Source organism: Watersipora subatra, chromosome 9, assembly GCF_963576615.1.
Source record: "Watersipora subatra chromosome 9, tzWatSuba1.1, whole genome shotgun sequence".
Taxonomy (NCBI): Eukaryota; Metazoa; Bryozoa; class Gymnolaemata; order Cheilostomatida; family Watersiporidae; genus Watersipora; species Watersipora subatra.
Genome location: NC_088716.1, coordinates 54,498,234 through 54,524,763, shown reverse-complemented (window position 1 = coordinate 54,524,763; position 26,530 = coordinate 54,498,234). Strand labels below are relative to the sequence as shown.

At 40.8% G+C, this 26,530-nt stretch overlaps 1 protein-coding gene across 1 annotated transcript in view; it reads right to left on the bottom strand.

Moving 5' to 3' along the window:
* LOC137403614 (potassium voltage-gated channel subfamily KQT member 1-like) overlaps window positions 1-19,147 on the bottom strand; it is a 41,582-nt gene extending 22,435 nt beyond the window's left edge. The window contains exons 1-4 of the mRNA XM_068089590.1: window positions 19,057-19,147; window positions 18,376-18,502; window positions 6,310-6,388; window positions 146-242 (exon numbers count right to left, since the gene is read on the bottom strand). Of these exons, the coding sequence (XP_067945691.1) occupies window positions 146-242; window positions 6,310-6,388; window positions 18,376-18,502; window positions 19,057-19,143 (390 nt within the window). The 5' untranslated portion in view covers window positions 19,144-19,147. The remainder of the gene's footprint in view (window positions 1-145; window positions 243-6,309; window positions 6,389-18,375; window positions 18,503-19,056) is intronic.
* Between the last annotated feature and the right edge of the window lie 7,383 nt (window positions 19,148-26,530).

Below are 26,530 nucleotides of genomic sequence, written 5' to 3'. Positions count from 1 at the left end.
ATATATTCAATTAATTATATAATATATAATAATATATATTAATATATCCAATACAAATTGCATTTGTGCATTAGGAATGAAACAAAAGTGAAGCATACTTATATTAAAACCTATTAGCCCGACATACTGATGACTGAGTGACTACCTGGCGATGAATGTAGACCACAGAGCCGAGCAGTCTCCACGTTCCTCCTTGCCTGTCGACGTGTAGCATTCGTAATATTTGCAAGAATCTCACGCCTCTATAAAATACATAAACAAATTTAAGTAAATACTAAGCTTTTAAAAAGCCTCTTCTTTCCAGGGCAACAGACAACCATACTGGTTCATCCTTCAATTTTTGTTTATTAGCTGTTTTTCCGTCAAATTTTTTTTCTAATGGTGAGCTTTAAAGCCTTTTGTATATTTTTCTAAACTTTCTGATGTAATTTTTGTGTCTGTGTCAGTAGCAATTTTTTGCTATAATTACTTTTGAAATTGTCTTCACATGACAATTTTCTTAAGCCAATACAATTGTGTTAAGGAATAAAATGGTACATTGATGTGTAAGTATGGCATTGTTTGCATAATTGAAAGTCTGCTTATCTAAAAGTGACCTTATTCACTGACTTATTTAGCTAAAAATTCTACATTAGCAATAGCTGTATAATCTAAGCATTTGACATAATATCATAGATACTTGTTATTACTAATATAAAAGTCAAAAATATTACTAACATATATATTAGTAATATATATATATTACTAATATAAAAGTCAAAAGCATATTTCAGATTAGTTTAAATTACTACTGTACTAGCTGTGCTACCTAGCATTGCCTGGGTAATAAAAAAGCCTTTGGACAGAAAATTAATTTGTATTTAACATATAACAACATTTGCCATTCTAACTTTCAAACTACATATCATGAGAGAAGGGTTTTGTGTAGTTGAAATAAATTAAGATGGAAAATAAAAACAACCATAAAGGTTTTCAAACTTTGTCAAACAGCTTTATCTATCAAACTTCATATCATGAGGAAAAGGTTTAGTGCAGGACAACTAAATTAAAAATAAAACAACTGTAAAGGTTTTCAAACAGGTGTAAATTTAAAATTTCATAACTTGAAAGAAGTGTTCGGTTGAAATAAAGTAAAAGGAGGAATGAAAATGTAAGGGTGTTTAAATGAAAATGTGAAATCATTAGCAAGTAATGGCTAAATATAGTCTATTTCGCTACAATTACAATAAAAAATCATTTGGTATAAATTACACGAGTTCAGTTTGTTTCAGTGTTGGCATGCAAAAATTGGCATATAGGCTAATATCGTAAGCTATAGACGTAGATAGAGTGGTGTACAAACCAGTAGTCATTACCTAATGTAATCACCTTCTGATAAAAATCATCATCATTAAAAATAATACCAAAATACTATGTTAACTTTAGTAACTATAGGTACCTACAATGACTTTAGTGCATTTTGTGGTTATGATTTGCAGTCCCAAGATAATATAACACTACAATGTACTAAGTGGAGAGTTCTTACCTTTGAGACAGACGTGTAACATAAACGCTGAATCTAACTTAAATGAACTTAGCTTGCTAAACACATACTTGAAAGAGGTTTTAGTATGTATTTTAGTAAACTTCAAACTTCTAACAGAAATCTTTTCATTTATCTGTTTGCGAAGCATTTTTATTATAACGGGTACCGGATATACTAGATAGCGGATACCTTGCCATGGCGAGTTCAGCGACGTATATGGATTAATAACGTATATAATCAGTACAAAAATCACCAAATTTTAAGTTTGAGATAAATTTATTGCCGGTATCGTGGGGTGGAATAAATTAGCCCTAACAAAAAAAGATGAAGAAGCATCGTGTCGCATATACTTAGGTCCCAACATATTTCTTAACAGAGGCATCATAAGGTGCAATGCTAAAATAATAGCTATAGATGGACAATCCCATCCACAGACGAATACATACACAAACTTTGAGAAATATATACATGTATATAGATTGATACTGTTCAGTTCTAAATTTACAATAATATGAGAGTTTATAGCAAATCATCAATAAACATGGGTAAGTTTCAGTAAGTTAACTATCAGGACGTTAGAGGCACGATAGAGGTCCGTATATACCTTGAAGTGTATGTTAATTTTAAGTGTTTAGTATCACTCACTCTAGCTCCTGCACATTTAGATTATATGAAAATCAAATTTAGATTATTCTCTATTGACTTTATTTGTATATTAGCGTAGACGTATGCTTAACTGCTGCCAGCCAAGTGTTGTTACAGCTGTCTACGCAATAGCTCATCTACAAGTGCTTGTAATAAAAACTTGAAAAATTACTCTATTTTAGTATAGCAGTGCAGCTTACAATCTTACATTTTGCTCCAGTTGTTTTGATGTTTAAAATGATTATTAAGATTTAATGAAGTTCTAATGGTAGGAATATGTAGTGACTTTTAAAATATTGCAGGAAAAACTGGTAGAAAGGGGCTGAAGTTCCTTTGGTATTTGCATCTAAAAAGAATTGGTTCAACACTGAACTACCCACAATTGTATAAGTAGTAGATTAAAACCTTTTAAAATGATTTTAAGCCAGATTCTACAAAAACCTAGATACCAAAGGATGGTGCAAAAATTATGAAGTATGTTAACAATTAAATGTAGGCGCACATGTAGCTACATAACAATAACAATAATAATTCCCATTCGTGAATGACTAACAGTTCTTGATAACTTATTTAACATGGAAAATCCCTCATGAATATAATATGTTGCCAGTATTGTACAGTGCGCCCTCAGGTTATGGCGACCCTGTTGTGCGATTTTTTTACCCTGCGATGAAGAACACGATGATTCTCTCTCTTCTGATGAGAACTCTCTTCATACAAAATATTTTTCGCCTTATATTATCAACAAAACTTTCTATCAAAATTCCAATTTGGCAGTCGGTGCGCTGATTACGTCGGCATAACAAATAGGCTGATAGGCCATTCACCGAAATGACTCCAACAACGAATGAAAGACATACGATGCTTGATTTCACTCAGCTCAACGTTATTTGTTATTATAGTTATTGTAAAAACGAAATCAGAAACAGATAGGTAATAAAATTTCAGCAATGAAAGAGTTGAAGTTCGGTAAAAGTTAAAAATAGATACTAAAACTTAGCTTTGGGTATGTGTTTAGTACAATAAATTAATTTAAGTTACATTCAACATTTATTTTATATTTCTACCCCAAAGGTAAGAACTCTCTATGATATGTACTGCCCATAGTACATTGTAACATTACATTATATTGCAGATCATAACCACTAAATACACTAAAGTTACTGTAGGTAACTATAGTTACTAAGGTTAACATATTATTTTGTTACTAACTTTTAATATGTGCAGCGCGTATATAAAATGTTGATGATTCTTATCAGAGAGTGTTTGCATTAGATATTTACAATTGGTTGCTATAAATTTCCGCCTTACAATGGCAACACCGGAACGAAATAAAATCGAATGGCGAGGGTCCACTGTAATTATTTTAGCAAAATGAGCAAACTTTGCCAATGTCAGATCTGGGAGGAGCAAGGATTTGAGGGAGAGTGTATGTGGCGCCATGGGTCAACTTGAGGTACAAAGGCAAAGGCAAGTGCAAGCACTGTCATAATTAGCACTCATAGCCAAGACTGCTTAACACATAGCAAATCTTAGTTTTGTTATTTTACTCTAGGATTCACCAAGTTTTATACTACCGCCTCTAGATTGCAAAGGCATTGTACAAGAGGTAATGTGCAAATAAATATAAACCAGATGTCAAGGAAAGACATACATACAGCTGCATAAACATCATGATAAATACAGCTACATGTAAGTATCAAAAGGTTATGATGACATTTTGTAAAGTATAACACAAAAACAATGATAAAATTTTTTTTAGGTATGGGGAGTAACTCCAAAAACCTCTTAAATTAAATATTATTAGCTTTTTACTAATGTTTCTGATTTTACCTAAGCTTCACAAAATATCCTGCAACAGCCAACAAATCTTTACTATAATAAGAGCTGTATCTATCCGCCTGACTGTCCGTCCGAAGCTACACAAGCAGTGCTAGGAAAAACGATTGCACCACACAGGACTCGAGCCCTATTATTTGGACTTCCAGACATGAGCGCTATTGTCTGCACGCGATTGGGCATATTAAACATGCGTTATTGTACATGAGGATCTCAACTTGGCTCACTGGAGCTGTCATCATGCTAGTAAACATAATTTGTGTAAAGGCTGGTTCACACTATACCGCCGTTAGTCAGCGTTTTCCTTTCGAAGTTCATCGTTGATTATGTGAACCGTTGGCATCGACGAAGCATCGTGGACATGTCAGGAAAGTTTGAAGATGTCAAATTTTCACGATATTTCGCCAAGTACCGACGACCTCCTTTCAAATGTGAACCATTTCGGCGATGGTAATTGGCGATTGCGGATGGCGAGATTTATTCATGTCCGTCCGTCTATAATAGTCGCTGTGGGGCTAATTTTTGAGACTCTTTTTTAAAACTAATAGGTTTTTTCACAAAAATTTAAAAAGAGAAATGATAACACTACGTCCCACGGAGTATTTCCTGATGCAAACACAGATGGATTGTGGTAGTGTGAACATCGTTATCATCAACGATCACCGAAAATTGTGGCATCAACACCGAGATACGGCGATGTAGTGTGAACCAGCCCTAAGCAAGGATGCATACTACTGCGACCGATAATACAGCTGTAATACGTATTCAATAATTCCCAACAGGACATCCCTGAATGATATGCTGGGAAAATGCGTGTTATGTAATATTATAATAGAGAAGAGCAGGAGCTTATTATCTAGTCACTAGGAAGTGATGGATCCCTGCACTAAAATCATTATATCTATTATAGTTTTTCTGTCAGCCTCCAGATGTTATGCACGTATTAACTTTATTGCAGTTTACTATGTAAGTAATCAATAAGAACGTACGTGGGTGCAGACAAGAAAGCAATAACCATGAATTATGATAACTGCGTGTATAAGACTCGGCAACACTCCTAGAATCATCCTAAACATTAAAATATGCCAGGCTTTAAAATTCTCTATATAGGCTCTCTCAGAATTGCCTTGAACATTCCTAATAGTTATGATAAGACACATAAGCAGCTGTGACTGTTTTAAGCTTCATATTTAACTTACGCTAGCAGCAAGCCAGGCAATACCCGAGATTTGTTTCATTTGTAATCAGATAGCTGAATCTCATAAACTAGACAAAATATTGAACATAAAATTTTTTCGGCGATCTGACTGAAGGCATGGATCATATGCGTCTGAAATTTGGAAAAAATCTTCCAAAGAAGGGAAATACATAGGATTTACACGGACTAACGAACAGACAAACGCACGCAGGCGTGTACACGTAATAACAGAGTGGGCTTTATTAATATAGATAGTTCTTCTCTTAAGATAGAAAAAGGATTAGTAGGATAAATAGTAGGATGTGTAGTAAGATAAATTCCTTCAAGTTAAATTCAAAGTTCCTATTACCTAGGCTTACAAGAGTTTAGCGTACCGAATGCACTGTTTTCAAGTCTCTCACAGACGGCCGTTATCCACAACGTCTGTCTTGAAGGTAATTACTCAATAAAATAGTGTACATAATGATGTTGCAGTTTATTGGAGATCATAACAACTAAATAGGTATTTGTTACCTTTTTTGCGCATGTACTGAGTTACAATAATTAAAAACACGTTTTTTACCGTAGTACTAATACTCTGTTGAAGTGTTTTTTTCTTAGTATGCTAACGGATTAATTTGTACTTTGATATTTCATATAGGAAATAGATGCTGAGATGCGAGTGAATTGACATACTAGCTCAGTTCCAAAACGCATTAAGCTCGTATGTCGAGGTATGACTATATGGAATTAGCACTCACTTTAATAAAATTACAAATGTATTTATTCGTTCAACCAACATTCGTTCAACAATTCTCTAGCTCTGCATGAGATAGAGAGGAGTTTTGTGGAAAGCGAAAATAAGTATTGTTTCTCTGTAACACGCCACGAGCGTGCAAATTATTATAACCTTTGGTTGAAGGTTCCAGGAGTTTCTAAACTTCTAACAATGGCTTGATATACTTCAGTCACTAGTTCATCTTTTAATTGTTGACAAGAAACCGCCAACAACAGAAAAAGCACATTACTGTTATAACCAATAAATGTCAGCCGGAATACTGACGAAGTGAACTGACTAGGGAAACTTATATTTTTAAAAATCAGGAACATTTGGAATACAAACCTTATAGCAGAAGCTGCAAAGACTTGGCCTTCAGAACCAGCACTGAGAACCACGATAGAGGCCACAACCACAATAAGGTCTACAATTCCAAAAGTAATGCATGTAATGAATGATGGAAATTCACGCTGTTATCTTGTAAATCAATAATTTACGTCTTTGTATATAGTGAAGGTACATAGATCAAATGGTATAAGCAAATAAATGTCGAATCTACAGAGATTGTAACTAAAATTATGATAAAGTATATCTCCTTTACTTAGACTGGATAAGACTAAAACTATACTCTTCTTGTTTCCGAGTGAAACTACGGTGTTCAATGCGACAAAGTGAGTTGATACAAGTATATATAGACATTATCATATCCGGCATGTTAGTAGTACAGGACAGTTTGTAATGTTTTGTTCATAATTATCCACTTTCAATTTGACTGCTATGCAAACTTTCATCTATATATATATTCCTCAAAGTAAGTTTGTTTTATGTCATATTGTAGAGGTCTGGCCCCGGTAGCTGAGCCAGCTTTACTTTCCTAACAAGGCGGTGCAGTCTGAACACTGGGCCTTCCCCTCGTCGGCCTGCCTGACACACCTAGTGGTCTGGTCAAGCCGCGGCTGGTTGCCCTCAGTTCAGGCTCACTCGGAATGCTAACACGGCCTGCTCTCTGAGACCCTATCTTGGCCAGTCTAGGTCCCGGCTAGCTTACTGGAGGGCCTGATCTCCAATGCTATCGCATTCCTGATCAGGTTCGGTCGTAACGCAGCCAACCCCTAGCCTTCCTTAGGTGTCTCCCAAAGCAGTTCGTACTTGAAGCCAGATCAGTTCTAGTAGAAGGATCTTTACTAAGCCAACCAGGCAGGCATCAAACGTAGTCAGTTCGTAAGAATAAATGTAGTCTATTTAATATATATAAGCACATGTGCAATACAGTGTTAACAGCATCGAATTCGCAAGAAAAATCTCAATGTGTTGGCCTGTGCCTTCTCCTTATATCGCCCACTTATATAATAATTATGTAACACCAATTGTATCGTGGCAGGCCTGCGAGGCAGGCCTAGATAATAATATATAAGAGTGTGTTGGCAGGCCTGTGAAGCAGGCCCAAAAACACAGTATTACATAACCGGGTCTGAAGAAGTACACACAAGAGTATTACATAACTAGATAAAGGAAGCACACCTAAAGCCATCACAAGGAATATCGGTGTCTAAAGAATATGGCTAGTGTTTGTCCAGTCCTCCACACTCTCCCCCCCAATTGTTCAGCCTGGGGTTAACAATTACAAGAGGTGGAGTCGATGGTGGCTACTCATACTGGCTGGCGCAGCTTCGTAGGCGTTGTGCTTCCTGGTAACTGGCTCGGGCCAACCGGCGGTATCGCTGATACTCCCTCTCCTCCCGGTCGGCACGGCGGAGATAGCTCTCCCTTCTATTGGTGTGGCGAGGCTTGGTTCCTCCGCTGGTTGGCATGTGGGCTTTGGTGATTGGGTCTGCCACTATCCCTTCTTTATCTGCCGCACTGGCGTGTATTTCTAATATTGGTTCCGCTTCCTGCTGGGTGCTCATTCGTCTGACCTTTTTGGGAATAGTATATCCTGGGAGGAAGGATCGGTTTGGTTCCTCCTTGTTTTTTGTGGCCTGACAATTTCCTACCTGGACTGTCAGGTTTGGGAGGTCTGTCCATTGGTCTAGCGCGATTGCTGGTTTGTGGGTTTCTGTCTTCTCTGTCTGTGTGTAGTCCCGTCTCTTCCGATTTGTTTTCCTATTTGCAATCCACCCTTTTCCATCCTTGACAGGCAGGCAGGTGCCAAAAAAAGGGCAGTTCTCCCACCCGACGTGTTGACAGAATTCATGGAAGGATTCCTCGTCTACCTGGAATACCATGCACGGGTGGTTCTCGGGGTCCCTCTCCTTTCGTTGATGTTTATATATCGTGAAGAAGGACGAGGAACTCCTCTGGCACTGACACCAAAACTGCCAGAAGTGCTGCCTAATGTGACGTCAAACCACCCAGCTCTCTTTATTTTGGAAACCGCACAGGCGGCATTCCCCCTTCTCTTTATCCTCGGCGGCCTCCATCCTTTTGTATGACTCGGGAGTATACCAGATATTCCTGGGGGGACTCCTTTCGTTTTGTCTGAGTCCGACTCCGTGTCGGCTTTTCTGTGTCTGGTGCTGCTGCTAGCTGGATAACCCGTACAGTTGTTGTACTATCCTTGTTGGGTTGGGCTCCTTTGTATGCCATCGGTGTTATTTTTGAATTTTTTGAAGATACGATGGCTCCATGTCCCTGATCTATATTCTTTTGTGCGGTTGGTACCTCCGTTTCTTCTAAAATCCTATCGAGTTCAGTCAGCAGTTGTTGCAGCTCCTCATCTTCGTAGTTTGAACTTCTCGTATCAATGTGGCTAATGTAATTCCGAACTGGTTGGAGCAGAGAGCTATCTTGGAGTGACGCGTGGATGTACTTGCTAGGAGCAGCGTTGTGGTTGAATGAGTGTTATGGCGGCCAGTTTCCGGTGAAACCTCGTCCCTGACCCCGGTCAACTGCGTCGCCAGTATTCCTCGGGACAGATCGTCCCTGGCCGGAAAATCTCTCTCCTCCGAGATTTCCACGGCCTCTGCGATCTTCGCCTCCTCTATCAAGATCATTTGTCCTTTCTCGCCTGTTCCTGCGGTTTGGCTCTCGGTGGTCATCGCCCTCTCTAACTCCTCCATCGAGTCTTTCAGCGTTTGATACTGCAGCTCTCCTTCCTCGTCGAGGCTAATGCTCCCTCCCTCGAGTAGCTTCTCTATGTTTTCCACCCGGGTTTTCAACACCTCGTACCTTTCTCTGACCTCTAGGTTGCTCCTAACCTCTTCCGAGTGCCGGGGGCTTTCCATGTCTTTATTATTGGGATCGACCTAGTGGCACACTGCCTGCCCATACCATATGGGCGGTCCTGTTGTTCGTCGAGATCTTCCTTCCCTTCTGAGTTCTACGAGCCTTTCTGTTCCAGTGGGCTCCGGCTCCACCTGAGTATCTCCCCCGGTCGGAACCGGTCTAGAGTCCACGGAGGGTGCCGGATCCACTTGCCCGGTTCCCCTAGGGGCCTTGGGGCCTGTTATCGCTGCCTCTCCCATCCCATCTCCCCTTGAACCTGGCCTGTTAGGCTCGACGGGGGCTATTGGGTCGGACTCGGTTCTCAGGTTATCCCGCTCTAACTCTGAGGTATCTGTGGGTCCCGGGACGTCGTCGCGCTCCCCCCCAATACTTCTGTCCACTGGAAGAGGGTTCTCTCCTTCCGTCAGGGCCTCCAGTATTCGTCTCCGGAGCATTTCCCTATTAATCGGCGCGGGGAGAAGGTCCATGTCTCTGAGCTGCAGGGGTGGTTGGGAAAAAGGTTCTCCCTCGCGGAACTCCAGGGTGGGCAACAGCTCCATCAGCTCTTCCCTTCTTTTTTTCTTATTTCCGGTAGCCCCTCGCATGTTGGGGCGCCGAGCAGGCTCCTTGGTGGCCGGGGCCCTACCATCTGCCTCTGGGCACGCAACATATGGTTTCAGGCGTTCTTCATTCTGAACGGACACCTGATCCTGCCGCTCCACTTGGTATGTATTGTTGGGGTGACACTTGGTAACCGTATATGGCCCCACATATTTGGGTTGGAGTTTAGGATTTTCACCCCTCCTTCGCCTCTTGTTTGCTAGCAACACCAGGTCTCCCACCTCAAACAGTGGCGGCTCTTCCTCATCCTCAATCCTGACTTTCATCTGTCACTCCCGGAGGATCTCGTGTGTTTCCTCCAGTCGATTGGCTAACTCCAATACGTAGGGTTGGATGGCTTGGCTGTCCGTGGCCACTGGTTCGGAGAGCTGGTTGGGCAGTCGTAGCTCCCTACCCATCATCATAAAATTGGCGGTTTCCCCCGTAGCGGAGTGGGGTGTGCCTCGAAACGCCCTCATGATTTGGGGTAGCAACAGATCCCACTCTGTTGGTCCTCGGCGGAGAAGTAGGGCCCTCAACGAGTCCCCTAGGCTCCGGTTATTCCTCTCCACGACTCCATATCCTTGGGGGTGGTACGGGGTGGTCCGTGTCTTGTTTACGTTCCATAGTCCACACAACTCGCTCATGAGTTTAGATTCAAACTGGGCTCCTTGGTCCGAATGCAACTCCTCCGGCAGGCCAAAGTAGCAGGACACCCTCTCGTCCAGAGTCGTGGCCACCACCGGAGCAGTTGCATCCGGGATTGCTATGACATCTTGCCATCTGGAAAAGTGATCGCTGATTACGAGAATCCACTTATTTTCTCGGTCCGTCTCTGGCATCGGTCCCACAAGATCCACCGCCAACTTCTGCCAAGGTCGCCCGGCATATAGCCAGTGCCTGCTCTTGGCGGCGTGGTTTCCTCCAGCCTTTGCTACTTGGCAAACCTCACACGTCTTGATAAGACGTCGTACGTCTGCGCTTAGTCCCGGCCAGTACTAATTCAGTAGGATCATCTTTGTCGTCTTGTGCACTTTTGCATGGGCCAGTCTATGTGTCTCCCAGATCACCCGGTTCAGGTCTGCCCGGGGGCATAGGGTGCACCATCGAGGGTAGTCGTTTGCTACTAACCTGACCTTCAGTACACCGTTAGCCGACAACCGCATGGCTTCCCGCCTTCTGTGCAGGATTCGGAGCTCATTACTCCCCAAGGTTAATTCTTCCTCCGACAATGCCTGGTCATTTTGTATGACCCAGTACATTCGAGTCACGGCCTGGTTTCCTTCCATCTGGCTCTGCACCAATTGACGGAAGTTTCGCTCCCCGGGCAGTTTGATGGCGGCCATCTTGTTGGAATCTTCCTTCGTCATAGCCTGCTTGCTTGGACCCCCATCCCTCTCTTCTATTCGAGTGCATTGCCGGCAGTCCTCTGGGCAGGCTTGCCGACTCAATTCGTCGGCATTCCCGTGTTTGATCCCGGGTCGGTGCTCCAATTGATAGGTGAATTCCGACAGGATCTCCAACCACCGGGCCACCTGAGCTGACAGTTCCCTTCTTCGGCACAGCCATCTCAAGGAGGCATGGTCCGTTCGGAGTAAGAAGCGCTGCCCATATAAGTAAGGTCGGAAGTGTTTGACGGCCTTTAACACCGCCAGGAGTTCCTTACGGGTTACACAATAGTTCTGCTCTGCGGGCTGAGTGTTTTACTGTAGTAAGCTACTACTGTCTCCCTACCATTCTGGTTCTGAGACAACACCGCCCCCACTCCCACATTGCTGGCGTCTGTATCCAGGATATACTGGCTCTTGGGGTTGGGATAGCCCAAGACCGGTGCCGTGACCAACCCACATCGGAGTGTCTCGAAGGCCACTTGCTCCTCGTTACCCCACTGCCATGCTTTCCCCTTTCCTGTCAAAACAGTGAGCGGTTTGGCAGTAGTGGCGTAGTCCTTTAAATACTGCCGATAATACCCAGTGGTTTCCAAAATGCTTGTAATTCCTTCACATTTCGTGAGACTCGCCATTCTGCCACTGCCTTGACCTTCTCTGGATCCGTCGATACTCCTTCCGGGCTTACTACATGTCCGAGATATCTCACCTTCTCCTGGAGGAGCTCACACTTCGAGGGTTTTAGCTTCAGCCTGGCAGTTGCCAGTCTCTGGAAGACTTCCTCCAAGCGAGCCAGGTGAGTCTCGAAGTTGGTGGTGATGACGATAATGTCATCCAGGTAGAGCAAGAGAGTTTTCCAGTGGAGTCCTTGCAGCACCGATTCCATCAATCTCTGAAAAGTGGCGGGGACCGACGTTAGTCCGAACGGCAGTAATTTCCATTTCCATAGTCCACTCCGGGTTGCGAAGGCAGATCTTTCCTGGGCTTCCTGGTCCATTGGCACTTGCCAGTACCCGCTGGTCAGGTCTAGCGTGCTTTAGAACCGACTTCCCGCCAGGGCATCCAAGCTCTCGTCGATTCTTGGGATCGGATAAGCGTCCTGTTGTGTGATGGCATTTAGTTGCCGGTAGTCAACGCAGAACCGCCACCCACCATCCTTTTTTCGAACCATCACCACTGGTGAGCTCCAAGCCCCATTTGCAGGTTCGATCAGGCCCTTTTCCAACAAGTCGGTCACCTGTCTGTCTGCCTCCGCCTCCTTGAGGGGTCCCAACCTATGGGGAGGTTGTCTAATGGGTCTGGCTCCTTCTATCAGTGGTATGCCATGCTTCACCAGATCAGTTCGCCCTACATCGCCCTCGTATTTACTGAATACGTTCTGGTATTTAGCCAGCAGGGCGGCTAACTTCCGTCTTTGCTGGTCGTTGGAGCAACCTCGGACGGCCTGATTGGCCTCGGCCTGCACATCCTCTGCCCTGATGGCGGTGTACAAGCCTATCACTTGTCCAGCCGCCAGTTCGATGGGGTGGTTGCCCGGGTTCAGGCATTGTACGGCCACATCGCCCTGGTCTCCGGGCTGATTCAGGCTACGCGCCACGGGAAGGTGCGGGTCGGATCCCTCTATTATGCCTACGGGTACATAATTTCTGGCTGATACTTTTCCCGCCACCGTTATTTCAGACAATGGTGGAATAGTGACCTTCTTCCAGGTGTGTACTTTCGACACCATCAACCTGCCGTATTTATTGGTGCAGGTGAGTTTTCTATTCCCGATGAAGATGACTAGTTGATCGAATTCCACGTGGCATCGGTGCGAGATCAGGAAGGGCATCCCCAGAATGGCATCCTCGCTGATCTGACTCACAATGAAATTCTCCTCAATCGGCACATCCCGGATTCTTCCGGTTAGTCGGATTAGTCCGTAGAACTGGAGCTTACTTCCGTCCGCCATGAGTCCATACCGGTCATTTTCCTCCAGTTGGGCTTTGATCCTTTCCGGCATCCTGTCAAATATTTTCTTAGACAACAGGTTCGTGTTGCAGCCAGTGTCTATGAGAAAGAGCAGGTCCTGTCTTTCCATTTTCCCTGGCAGGAAGTAACTGGATTTGTGGGGCTTTTCCAAGGCCCCGATCCTTGGTAACTCCCCCATTCCGCAGGCGTCGTTATGCGCCTTTTCAGAATATCTCTTTCGTGGCAGACCCCGAAGCCTGTCCGGTGGTGGACTCTCTTCGAGCTGGTCCACCGGCCTGTCTCCCCGTACCGGCCTGTCAGACCCGACACCGGACTCAGGCGTTGGCCTGGGTCTCCACCCCGGAACAGGTCGACTTGGTTCGACTCCCGTCCTTCTTCCAACCCTGATCCTGGGGGTAGTAGGCTCGATTCCAGCCCCCCCATTCCTGGATCTGCGATCCCCTGGTCTCTGGAAGTGCTCCACCATGGCTGGTTCCTCTTCCACTCCCGATCCGGAGGGTCTAGATCTCTGGAGAAGCTCAGCTCCGGATGAGCTGGCTCTCGCTCCCAATCTACCCGGTCCAAATCTCTGGGAAAGATCAGCGCCGGCTGGGCCTTCTTCCCCCGACCCGTATCGTTCTGGTTCCTGGAAGCGTTCGACCGAGGCTAACTTCTCTCTCCTTCCCGATCTGTGCTTAGGTCTCTTGAGAGCTCCAGCTGATGCTGGATCGGCTCCCTGTTCCGACCTTCGCGGCCCAGATCTCTTGGAGTAGTTCCTCCCGATCGTACTCTCCTCTAGACTGACAACATTTCCTGATGTCGCTTTTCGTCTAGCCCGCCTTTGGATCTGTCGGGTCACCTGTGGCGGCTCCCGATGATCCATCTCTTTATCACCTTCGTCTTCGTCTAGGCCCTCTAGGCTCTGGTACGGGTTGTAGGTGTGAACCCTCCCTACCGGAGGCCTCTGCATGAGAGTTACCGAGTTTGCGGGATGGAACCAGCCTTCCGGATCCACCTCCGCCTTCCTTCGGCCTGCCTCTCTCCTCTTTTTGCGATTATTAGTTCCTATAGTGCGCCCTATTGCAGCCAGCAGGTTGCCCTACTGCTGCGGGCGGTAGGCGATTCCCTGGTTCTGTCCCTGGGTGGCGCGGCTACTGGGTTGGGTTTTGGGGCAGTTCCTCCTCCAGTGACCTGCCTGATCACACTCCCAACACTTCTTCACTCCTTTTTTTTGGGTCACCTGTTGGGGAAAACTCTGTGGTCGGCCGATTTGTCTTTTCAGATCCGCCATCTCCTTTTTTAGACCTTCCATCGTGGTCAGGAGTACACCTAGTGGGTCAGGGGCATTACGGACCACTACGGCCTGCTCTACATCCGCCTGCTCCTCCATGGCCTGTTCGGACTCTTCTGGCTGAACTACCCTTATCCCGGATCTCATCGGGTGGTTCTGCCGGGTGGTCATATCGGGCCGTATCTGGAGGTACTCATTTCCTGCTCTCACGGCGGTCTCCAGGGTGGGGGTGGGTACTGCCAAAAGGTGTCTTTGTAGGTACACATTACCTAACGACCCGCAGAATGTGCCCACCACCATCTCCTCTCTCATGCGATCGGACAACTCCTCGAACGCAATGCTCGTGAGCCTTTCTATTCGAGTGGCATGCTCAAATAACATAGTGTGGGGTTTCTTCCTCAGGCCTTGTAGCTCCGATCTCGCTTCTTTGGGGGTCATGCCGAACCTTGCTCAGAGGGTGTTAAACACCGCCTGCAGTGTGTGCCCATGTCCACATTCCTTGGCCTGCTCTTTCAGCCTTCCTTGAATGTGTAATAGGGCAGATCTGGCTCCCCAGTCGTTGGCGATAGCCACATCATTGAACTGCCTTATGAAGGCCTCCACATCACCATTCCCATCGTATTCAGGAGCCTTGAATGTCTCTCTGGGTACCGGTGGTCCCTGATTCCTCGGCACCTCTTGGTTTACAATCATTCTCTCCAACGCATTCGTCAATCGCTCTATACTCTCTAGTCCTTCCCTTTGGGGGACTCCCGGTCATTCCGTCTTGCCATGATTGTGCCTTGCTAGTTCTCTTTGTGGGTTGATTTGATCCCACTGCTGCCACCAGTGTAGAGGTCTGGCCCCGGTAGCTGAGCCAGCTTTACTTTCCTAACAAGGCGGTGCAGTCTGAACACTGGGCCTTCCCCTCGTCGGCCTGCCTGACACACCTAGTGGTCTGGTCAAGCCGCGGCTGGTTGCCCTCAGTTCAGGCTCACTCGGAATGCTAACACGGCCTGCTCTCTGAGACCCTATCTTGGCCAATCTAGGTCCCGGCTAGCTTACTGGAGGGCCTGATCTCCAATGCTATCGCATTCCTGATCAGGTCCGGTCGTAACGCAACCAACCCCTAGCCTTCCTTAGGTGTCTCCCAAAGCAGTTCGTACTTGAAGCCAGATCAGTTCTGGTAGAAGGATCCTTACTAAGCCAACCAGGCAGGCATCAAACGTAGTCAGTTCGTAAGAATAAATGTAGTCTATTTAATATATATAAGCCCATGTGCAATACAGTGTTAACAGCATCGAATTCGCAAGAAAAATCCCAATGTGTTGGCCTGTGCCTTCTCCTTATATCGCCCACTTATATAATAATTATGTAACACCAATTGTATCGTGGCAGGCCTGTGAGGCAGGCCTAGATAATAATATATAAGAGAATGCTGGCAGGCCTGTGAAGCAGGCCCAAAAACACAGTATTACATAACAGGGTCTGATGAAGTACACACAAGAGTATTACATAACTAGATAAAGGAAGCACACCTAAAGCCATCACAAGAAATATCATTGTCTAAAGAATATGGCTAGTGTTTGTCCAGTCCTCCACACTATGTCTGCATTCCGGCTACAGCTTTTAAAATCTTGGAATAAAGAATCCATGCCGAAGATTTGATCCCAGACCCTGCAGTTCACCAGTCCGACACCCTACCCAGTAGGCCTCAGAGATTGAGTTGTTAGCTTGCCAATATAAGTCACTTTATGAGAGCACATACCAAACGGCTTTGCATACCACGCAGGGTGATTGCGTAAATAAGTGATTGTCATTAATTACCTTCTTAAAATTTTCCATTGGCAATCTGCCAGGCTAATAGCAAGTGACAGGCAACTCTTCTTACTTCTCATTGTTTATAAGCTGATTGTTAATACGCCGGGTAGCACAGCTAGTTTATTAATAATTTGTAGTATTAAGGGAGACATAATAAATTATAAATACAGTAACCAATTATAAATTATTATTATTCTGTGACAAAACAAAATTTATTTGTTTGATTTTGATATTAGTCAATAGAATTTAACATAGAACAAGCAATGACTACAAATACCTAGTGTTTGACCAACTAATTTTATTTTAAAAATTAATAATGACAGATGGAGCCGAAATATTGATAAAATCAAAGACCAATATACATTACTCGAGTACAAAAACTTCCTTTGATTGCAACTGAGTAAAGATTAATTGACAGATAACATTACAGATTGAGGTTTCAATAATATTTTTGTGTAATTTTGACAAAATACCAGGTGCTATCAACACTTTCAAATTGTAAAAATGGACAAACATATTTGCGATCTTTGCAAAATATTGACCAGAAACAGCAGCGATGCTATATAATTATATTAAAGTCACTTGTTTTTTAACTAAAATATCTAAAGATTGTCCAGTCAAAAATCCTTATTCATAAAAGCAGAGCACATGTTGACAGATGAACAGATGGCTTCCAAGAAAAACATATTTTTATATTTTGCTAATTGCTAATATTTTTTTAATTTCCTATTTGTGTGAAAAAAATAATTGCTTTCTAGCACACTCCATGAGAACCACTAATGCGAGACATCTACATGGAGATGCAGTACAGAATTTTCTGGTATTCTTGGAATCTGCTTTTCAACTTTGTGTTACATTTATCAGCCATGTTGGGTTACCTTAATAAGGAAGCTTGGCAACTAGATTGGTCGCAGTTGCGTAAGAGCAGCAACCACCAAATGTGCTTTGTCTGACGTTCACACATTGGCTAATTGTTGAAATTGACGTGTAATTTGCCAGTCTATGCTTTGCCGAAAAAAATGATTACCTTATGTCACAGCTTGGAGCTTGCATCGCAAGTGTTTTGTCTCAAAAACTGGTTTTTGTTTCTCTAATATCAAAATCACTGCTGAGAAAATGAAATATTATAATTATATTAGTATTATAAATAGATGTAATTTTAAAATGCTGTAAGTTAACCTTTAACATTCAGTATACTGCTTAGAAGAGATCGTCTTGTAGCAGATCACTTGGAATCATAATTGAAATCATAATTGTTCAGGTAAATGCCGTGTGTAAATTTGCCTTCAAACTAATTTCAACTTGCCTTAATCAATCGCTGTGGTCCTTTATAAATGTTTACAAAATTCACTCTTGCAAATATAGCTGACTTTGAAATTTTGAATTCTGCCAACTTTTTATCTTATTATTTTGCCCTTCTAATGTAGTACAAAAAGACAATTATTTAAAAAAGGTGAAGATTTTACAAATATCTAGCTCATGTCTATGAAATAAACATAGGCCCCCTAATTATAAAAAAATTTATGCACATTTATTGAGCTGATTTAAATTATGCATTATCAAACCAGTATGGCTGTTGCAGTAGACCTCAAGAAGCATTCAATTTCATAGTCCAAAATTTATTTTAAAAATATAATTCACACCACAGTATGTTGATAACTTGTCAATTGGTCGATTTCACTTCAAGGATGCAAAGCTCTTATGATATTTACTTATATCAGCTGTTCTCAACTTATTGTTTTAAAAGATGATTTTGTTTAGGGGTTGCCAAAACTGAGCCATAGACTACAAAGAAGTAATCAAAAAGATTTTTGGTGACAAGACTATAGGCGATATAACATGACATAAGTGAAGGCCATATAGGTCATATGACAGAAGCTTGTCAAACAAATCACAAGGGTATTAAAAATATTTGAAGTCACGTCTTATGCCATCATTATAAGCACATCCCTTGACAGAATGCACGGGTCGCTAGAAGCCATCTATATATCAGGAAATACTATATGGCAGAGCACATGCAGAAGAATAGACATCCGCGTCAGGTTAAAATAGAATCTTACAAATCTATTGTTTTGTAAGAAATGGTATGAAGTAAATGATATGATGTCTAATAAAGAGAGGAATGCTACTAACGAAAAGTGACTGCTTCATAAAATGCCTGTTTATAGTCTGACTCACCTATTATGGATATAGGTTTCCTGGTAAATCGAAACCTTCCCTTCAGGCCAATATATTTACTTCGACAACCGGCAGACCAGAGTCGTACACAGTATTCCACTCCAAAGAATACAACCAGAAATATCTCCTGAGACATGAACAGTAAAACATTGACATACTAATGTTCCAAAATATTGTTTTCATTATAAGTAGAAATTATTCATGACACTTGGAAGAGCTAACAGTTATCACAAGACATTTCCTGAGAGCTTTCAGATATTCTAATGAGACACGAGCCAAGCTGTACCCTGAAGCGAGATGGCAATCAATAATGAAGAGAAACCACCTGAGTAATATAACAATATAGCTGAAAGCGCAACGTTTACGTGCGCTCACACTCTTTACATACTTGTATTACGCATATAAATGCAATATTTATTGGAGGAAGATAAAAATACTTGAAGAAATGTTATATAAAATATTATGAAATAACTGTTGACCGCGGTCAATAGCTTTCTGTAGTTAATGACACCGTAATTTGATACACAATGAAGGTTGAGTTGTAAAATAATTCAACGTCACTGATGGTGATCTCATAGTCACCCCTAAGTTGCTGCTAGTGCTGTAGCCAAGCGCTATCCTAATTAACAACATTCAATGATTCAAAGCTGAGAAGGGGTTAGATGAGAATTTTAAACTCACCATCCAAAATAGTATCCCATTTGCAAAATCTGTATACTTTGAGATGGTGGAAAGGACGCTGAATATCAAACATATGAGCACTGCCATAAACCTGCAACAAAATATCACATAATTTTACTGCAAGCCTGACTACGGTATATGTTGTCATTATAAACTTAATCGCTGTCAGTCTATAATCATGTTGAAACATATATGGTTCTAAGTGAAATATCTTCAATAATCTACCAATCAGAAGGCAAGTAATCAAATAACTGCTCAAACTTGTTTCCATACATTTACATGGCTACAATCTTCTCCGACTTACATCATGTGATAAATAATAATTATTATTGGCAGGCAACCTGTTTTAATGTCGGAGGTTGAATTAAATATGCTTCAATCGTTGAACATGCAAATGTTGTAGGATTTATGCACCTGTAAAATAGACCGCCTTCACAATACGCTGAGTATTACGGCGGAACAGGGCAGCGGGTCAAACAAAGGTATATATAGAAGACCTTTGGCATGTGTCATGAGGTTGATGACAAGAGCTCAGCACAGTTTGCTAATTTGTTGCGACATCAGCTGACATATATTCACAATATAAAAACCAGTAAGTAATCTAGTATTCAATTAAAAAGCTGATTAATGGTATTATTACTTGCCGAGCTAATCAGCCCGCACTGTATAGCAAACTCTATAGGGAGTGAATCTACTATTTGCATAAGATAAAGAAGACCTTCACCCAGTGTTTCGACTCGCAATGCTGAAATCATTTTACTAAACTCAAGACAAAACAAAAAAGTAAGCCTGAAATAGCATAGGAAAGAGAGATAGAAATTGAATTAAGGATTTTGTATATGGAAAAGCGAAGAAGAGGAAGAAGAGGAATAGCTGTGCAACCTTCCAGCTCGCACTTTTTACTTCTGACAAACAGAAAGTAGCTAAACTTGTTTATCTGACAATGCTGAAATGCTGTTAATGCAAGTCTAACCTAGAATTCCGTACTGTTAAAACAAACTCACACAGCGAAGTGATAAATAAAGCATTTCCATCCTGTTGGCCTTTCTAGAAAGTTATATATCCTAGCCTGTATTGACTGGTGAAGTTGTTTGGGGCTGGTCAATCTAACATTAGCTTTGACAGATTTCTCTGTCGCTGACAAGGCTGACACACCAGGTACTGCTTCTCCGCAATGATTGTTAGTTGTGAGATTGTTGGTACGACACAACGGTTGATCTTCTGTCTAAAAATATTTGATACTTGATGTGAACCCTAACAGACAACTACCGAGACTAACTGAAAAACAATTATCGCAGTCGGCAAAATTGTTCAAATACACAAAAGATACATGTTTGATAACAAAAACAATAGTACGGTTGTGCAGACTCGCCTGAACCGATGTTGGCTTTTTTCATGTTTGAGCTACAGCATCCAAATGCAAATGCAGAAACATAGTTTGATTATTAGAATTCAATATAATTGCATAAAGGGATTACTATAGTTTCCTATGCCCATCCATTCAACATTTTCGCCTTACGATCCCAACACTGGAGCGAACTAATCTAGTACGGCAGGTGTCCACTGTACACATAGTTCAAACTCAATAAATTATTCTTATGGCCTTTAGCCAAACCACCTACAAATCTGTTTTGTAATAATAATACGTGGGCAAAAGCCTAACACTTATTTAACCATCGCAATTAAAAGAATTTCAAATCATAGCATGCTGGTAAAGCATACCTATGTACATGTACTTGGTCTTGATACATGTACATGTATCAAGACCGCGCTAAACAACGAACCACTATTAGCTTGAAACAGTAAATGTTTCTATAGCGTTGCTTTGAAAGTTCATCTACCATCGTAAATTTAGGCCGTCTTTTTAAATATATGTAGGCTACTTCGAAGTAAAAAAAACACGTTAAACAGAGAACTACTGCTAGCCTGAGACCGTTATTGATTATTTCTATGGTGTTGCTTTCAAAATTTTAATGAAAAAAAATGAAAAGCTTTGAAATTGGACACAGAGAGAATTAATTGTTATTGATATAAACTATTCATTATTAATACGATTTTGTGGTCACTTTTCTACTGATCAGTTGATATTGTGGGCTCGTAAAGATCAAGCAATGCCAAAGTAGTGGTCAAATGAGGTGGCCTTCAATTGAAGAGTGGCGTCTATTTTTCAACCTTTTCTTAGGGTGGTGATCAATTGGAGGTGGCGTTCAAATAGAGGTAGCATTCAATTAGAGGTTTTACGGTAACTGTAATAGCAAAACTTACCCGCTGGGTGTCCCTGACCATTCCAAGCTCTACACTGTAAGTCTCAGCGCCATAGTCATCCATGTTAAAATTGAATGTGATGTGATAGACTATAACCTTGTCATTCACGCCTGCATACTGTGACTTCCATCAATGGTAACAATAAAAACAGTTCTCCGGGAAACTATTACATATGCGCGAGGGTAAACTTTAATCTGTAATCTGTAACAGAGATGTTTCAATATTAAAACAAAAACAATATTAAATCCCTTCTGTTTACAAATACATATTTTACTACCTAGCAGTAATAGTTAACGAGTTAGTTAGTCATGGCCAATGAGCATTTAGTCTCAATAATTGTAAATAATAGATTATATGATACATGTTTTAAAATATCTGAAACTACAAGTATTCAGTATTGTTATGTAAGCTTTCAGTATTTCTTCTACAAATGTCCATAAATGCATTTAAAGCCTGGTTCACACTATATCGCGGCAGGTTCGCGTTCTACTTTCGGCGTTCATTGTCGATTATGTGAACCGTAAACCGATGGCATCGACGAAGCAACGCGGACACGTCGGAAAAGGTTGCAGCTGTCAAACTTTCTCAATATTTTGCTAAGCATAGATGACCAACTCTCAAATGTGAACCATTTCGGCGAATTATCATCGCCAAAATGGTTCACATGATTTAAAAATAATAATAGCGTGATTTATTTATTTCCGTTTATGACTGTTGCTGCAAGACTCGTATTTGATTTCAGTCATGCGAATACAAAGAGGTTTCTTCTCGAAAATTTAAAAAGAAAAATGATGGCACAACGTCGCTGATGCAATTGCGAATGGGTTTGTGATAGTGTGAACATCTTTATCATCGAATCATTGACAATCACCTAAGTATTGTGGCATTAACGCCCTAATACAGCGATTTAGTGTGAACCAGCCTTACTTAATTGACAGGTATGGAGAGATTTTATTTGTGTTGATTCTGTTTGATCATAGAATGCACAATATATAAAGTGTAAAGCAATGGATAGGCTTTGGATAGATCAATGTAATATTATGACAATTTTCATAAGATTTGCAACCGGTTATAAACAAGAAAACAGATTAGTTTTGTCATGTCAGTGGCTCATCTATTATGAATGAAGGCAAAGAAGCAAAACACACAAAACCAATACAGTGGAAACTCGGTTCTCGAACGCTTCGATTCTCGACCAATTCGGTTTTTGACCAAAATATTTGAGATTTGTTCGTCTGGGATCTCGAACATAAATTCGGTTCTCGACCAAACCGGAGCATGAGCAATGGAATTAAACATTCGGAACAGCTCCGGAAACAGCATGGAAACATTCGTTAACAAAGGGAGAAGCAAGTTACGCTTCATAAATTCTTTACAAACAGGAAGGAACCATCTGGGATGACGTCCTTCTACCGAAGAGATTTGCTATGGAGACAACTCTTCCAGTCGAGTTTTACAATAAATTGTTTTGGAAAATTCTCTTTCAAAGATGTGAAGTAAACGTGCCATTTCTGTTTATATTTTCTTTTTTATACGACTTTGATGTAACTGATCTGTTGCATTTTTTGATGTTTAATTATCGGTATCTGCAATTTTTGGTATTGTCTCTTAACCTAGGATGTTTTCCATGTTTTAAGAGCAAAGCATACAAAATGTTTACTTTTTGTTTTCTTTTGTATCATCATAGATAGAAAATCTTTTATTAAAAATAAACATGATCTATATCTATATCTGCCTGTATGTAGTAGGCTTATACAGTACAGTTCATGGCGTAAAATGTTAAAAAAATACTTACCGAAGTTGTTTTCATTGACTTGGAACAGATTAAAATTTACATACACTAATTCCAATGGAAATAATTGTTTCGGATCTCGAACAACTCGGTCTTCGAACAAATTTTGGTTACGGATTATGTTCGAGAACCGAGGTTCCACTGTATTTACATTTTTATTATACTTTCGAAATAGGAAAAAATGTTGATAAGGCTTAAATTTTTACAAAACTTCGTACATTTATTTAGGAATACGTGTACCCATTTTATAGAATTGAGATGTATTAGTCCAGCAACACTACAATTTAAATACTTTAAATGAAAATCAAGACAAATTACTGCAAAGTTGAAAATTGCTATTTTCTGCTTCTAATTCATACAGAATACTAAGTTCCTAAGATAGTTAAAGGTTGACTTGCAACAAAATTCACATTACAGTTATTTGGTACCAAAAGATTCGCCATGTCTTACTCTGCTGCGTTGTAGGTGCCAAATACGCGGGAATGTGATTACAAGCTCTTCAAAGCTAAAAAATGAACATTTAATCGCAGCCATCATGAAAACGCCGCAGTTTGGAATTTCTTTATTTCGACAACATATTCAACTCGACGTGGTTATTGTTTTGACGCATGATGTTACCACGTGAAATGAAAGGCCAATAAAACACTCAATATAAAACATTTCGTAGCACTAGTTTATGACAAAAACTTCATGTTTTACCGGAAAGCCCTTACCAAATATAAATGCTTGCTACCTTACAGTTTTGCTTGTGTTTGGTCTAATCATCTAGTCGTTATCTGATCATGTTACCCATACTTCCTGCCAAATAGCGCCAACAATTTTTGCAGCAATTTTTGACTATCACAGGTGACCAACAGGCTCGTCATGTTTATCGCAGGATGATATGCACTCTTTTTGAACTAAGGTTAAAAAATTGAACGAATTTTCAAGGTAGGTTTTGAGATATCAGTGCTCAAAGTGGCAGAATTACAATGATGATGAAATAGACATGTAAGGACAATTTGTTGCAAGTCAACTTTTAAAGGTTGGCTTACAAATAAATTCACATTACAGTTATTTGGTATCAAAAGATTTACCATGTCTTACTATGCTGTGTTATAGGCGCAAAATATGTGGAAATGTGATTACAAGCTCCTAAAAGTTCAAAAACAAACAGTTAATCACCGCCATCACAAAACCGCCATAGATTAGAATCTCTTTCCAAAACGGCTCAAATGGGACGTAGTTGTACAAGATGGTTTCTGTTTACACTTTCACGCAACTTCATTCGTTGAAATATTTCCACAAATATACTTCACGCATCCAATAAAACCATGTCTATTGTTCTTATGCGTCTATTTTATCGTCATTGTGATGCCGTCACTTTCAGCACTGCTATCTTATAACTTACCGTAAAAATTTGTTTCATTTTTTAACCTTAGCTCGAAGGAGTACATACCATTGTCTGATAAACATGACGAGCCTGATGGTCACCTGTGACAATCGAAAAATGCTGCAGATTTGCAATTATTTGCGAAGTATAGGTCACATGATCAGATTACGACTAGATGATTACTTGATTAGACCAAGCCGAAACAAAACTGTAAAGTAGCGAGCATCTATATTTGATACGGGGTCTTCGATAAAACCCGAGTGTTTGTCATAAATTAGTGCTACGATAAGTTTTATATTGAGCCTTTTATTGGCCTTTCGATTCACGTGAGAACATCACGCGACAAAACAATAACTAAATGTAATGACTGCGTCAGAGAAATAAACTGATTCCAATCTACAGCGGCTTTTCGTTTTTGAGTTTTTAAGAGCTTGTAATCACATTTCTACATATTTTGCACCTAGAACACAGCAGAGTACAACATGGTGAATCTTTTGATACCAAATAACTGTAATGTGAATTTTGTTGCAAGTCAACCTTTAAGGAACCCCAATAATCATCCCAGTAACCATATTTAATTGGTCAGTTTTTTGCAGTGCCACAAGTATTGGCATAAATCTTTTTGGCGAAAAATAGTGGAGACTGGCTTGTTGTATGAGGCAATCTTTCATGGACTAATTTTATGATATGGAACTCGCAGGTAGTCACAGCAGAAACAGTTTTATCCAAGTTTGCAATTCATTGAAAAGTATGCATCAAAGTTATTGCACAGAAGTTGAATGAACCACCTGTGTCTGATAAGGGAAAAGAAAAGCCAATAATGATATATAAACCAGAATTACTATAAATAGTCCACAAATTAATATTTTAAATTAAATTGAAGTAAATCAATACAACTAAACGTTGATTAAGGGTTCAGGTTACTGATTGTGGTCATGCTTGCATCAAACAAAGAGTACCCAGTGGGTCAACTTTAGTGAGCAGATCAGGCGTCAACGGATCTAGAAAATGTATTTCAATATGGTGGGGTGGGAGATGACTATTAACCAAGACGGAGAAACAAAGTTGAGAACGGCGACTATACCCGAGATGAATCAAATAATTCAAAAGTCAAGGTCACTAGGGGTGAGGTAGTAAGAAGCCCATTAGTAGGAGACGCAAATATTGTTTCATGAACAGTTTTTGATCTTTTTCTCGTATCAACAATTGGGCATCCAAAGATGATACATACCAACAGGTAATGAATGTGTTTCTTTAAAGTTCAACAAATTCTTATTAGTTGTCCTTCAAAGACTTAATGACGATGAGACTAACTTTTTTTCTACTTGGGTCATTCAATACAGCTTTCAGACTTCATTAAACGATCTATAAATCGCTAGTATCAGCCAATTAATCATAGCTGAGTGGCTAAATGGCCTGCACTTATGGATCTTCAAGCACCGTGGTAGCAAGATGTAGTGGTAGATGCAGAAGTGGTAAATTTTAATGTCATTAGAACTGAAACAATTTTGTGTAAATTGGAGTTGTCTATTCTATCACAGCAACACGTGAAAGAGAACTCTTCAGTCTTTGTAGTTACTGATTCAACTACCTAGAGCTGCTTTTAAATCACTTTTTTTGTGACTCAAATCAAATCATATCCGGCAAACTGCAAATCAAATCCCCCGCCCTTGTCAGCAGATTCAAAGCAAATCAAATCAGCCCCATACTAATTCAAATCCCAAATCATTTGAGAATGATTTGGAATACTCTTTCAAATATAATATAATAATAATGTATGCATAAATGGTAATGTTAAAACTATGTATGTAATAGAATATTATTACATTATACTTACTTGGGTGGAATGTTGTTATACTATTCATTTATTATTTAAAACAATAAATTACATTAAAATTTTATTTAATATTATTCTAATAATATAATAAATAAAATTTGAATATAATTTATTAAGTAAATTCTACCCAATTATAATATAATAATTCATATCTACATGTATATTCATAAACATTGTCATTGTTGCGAATATTGAATGTGCCTGCGGC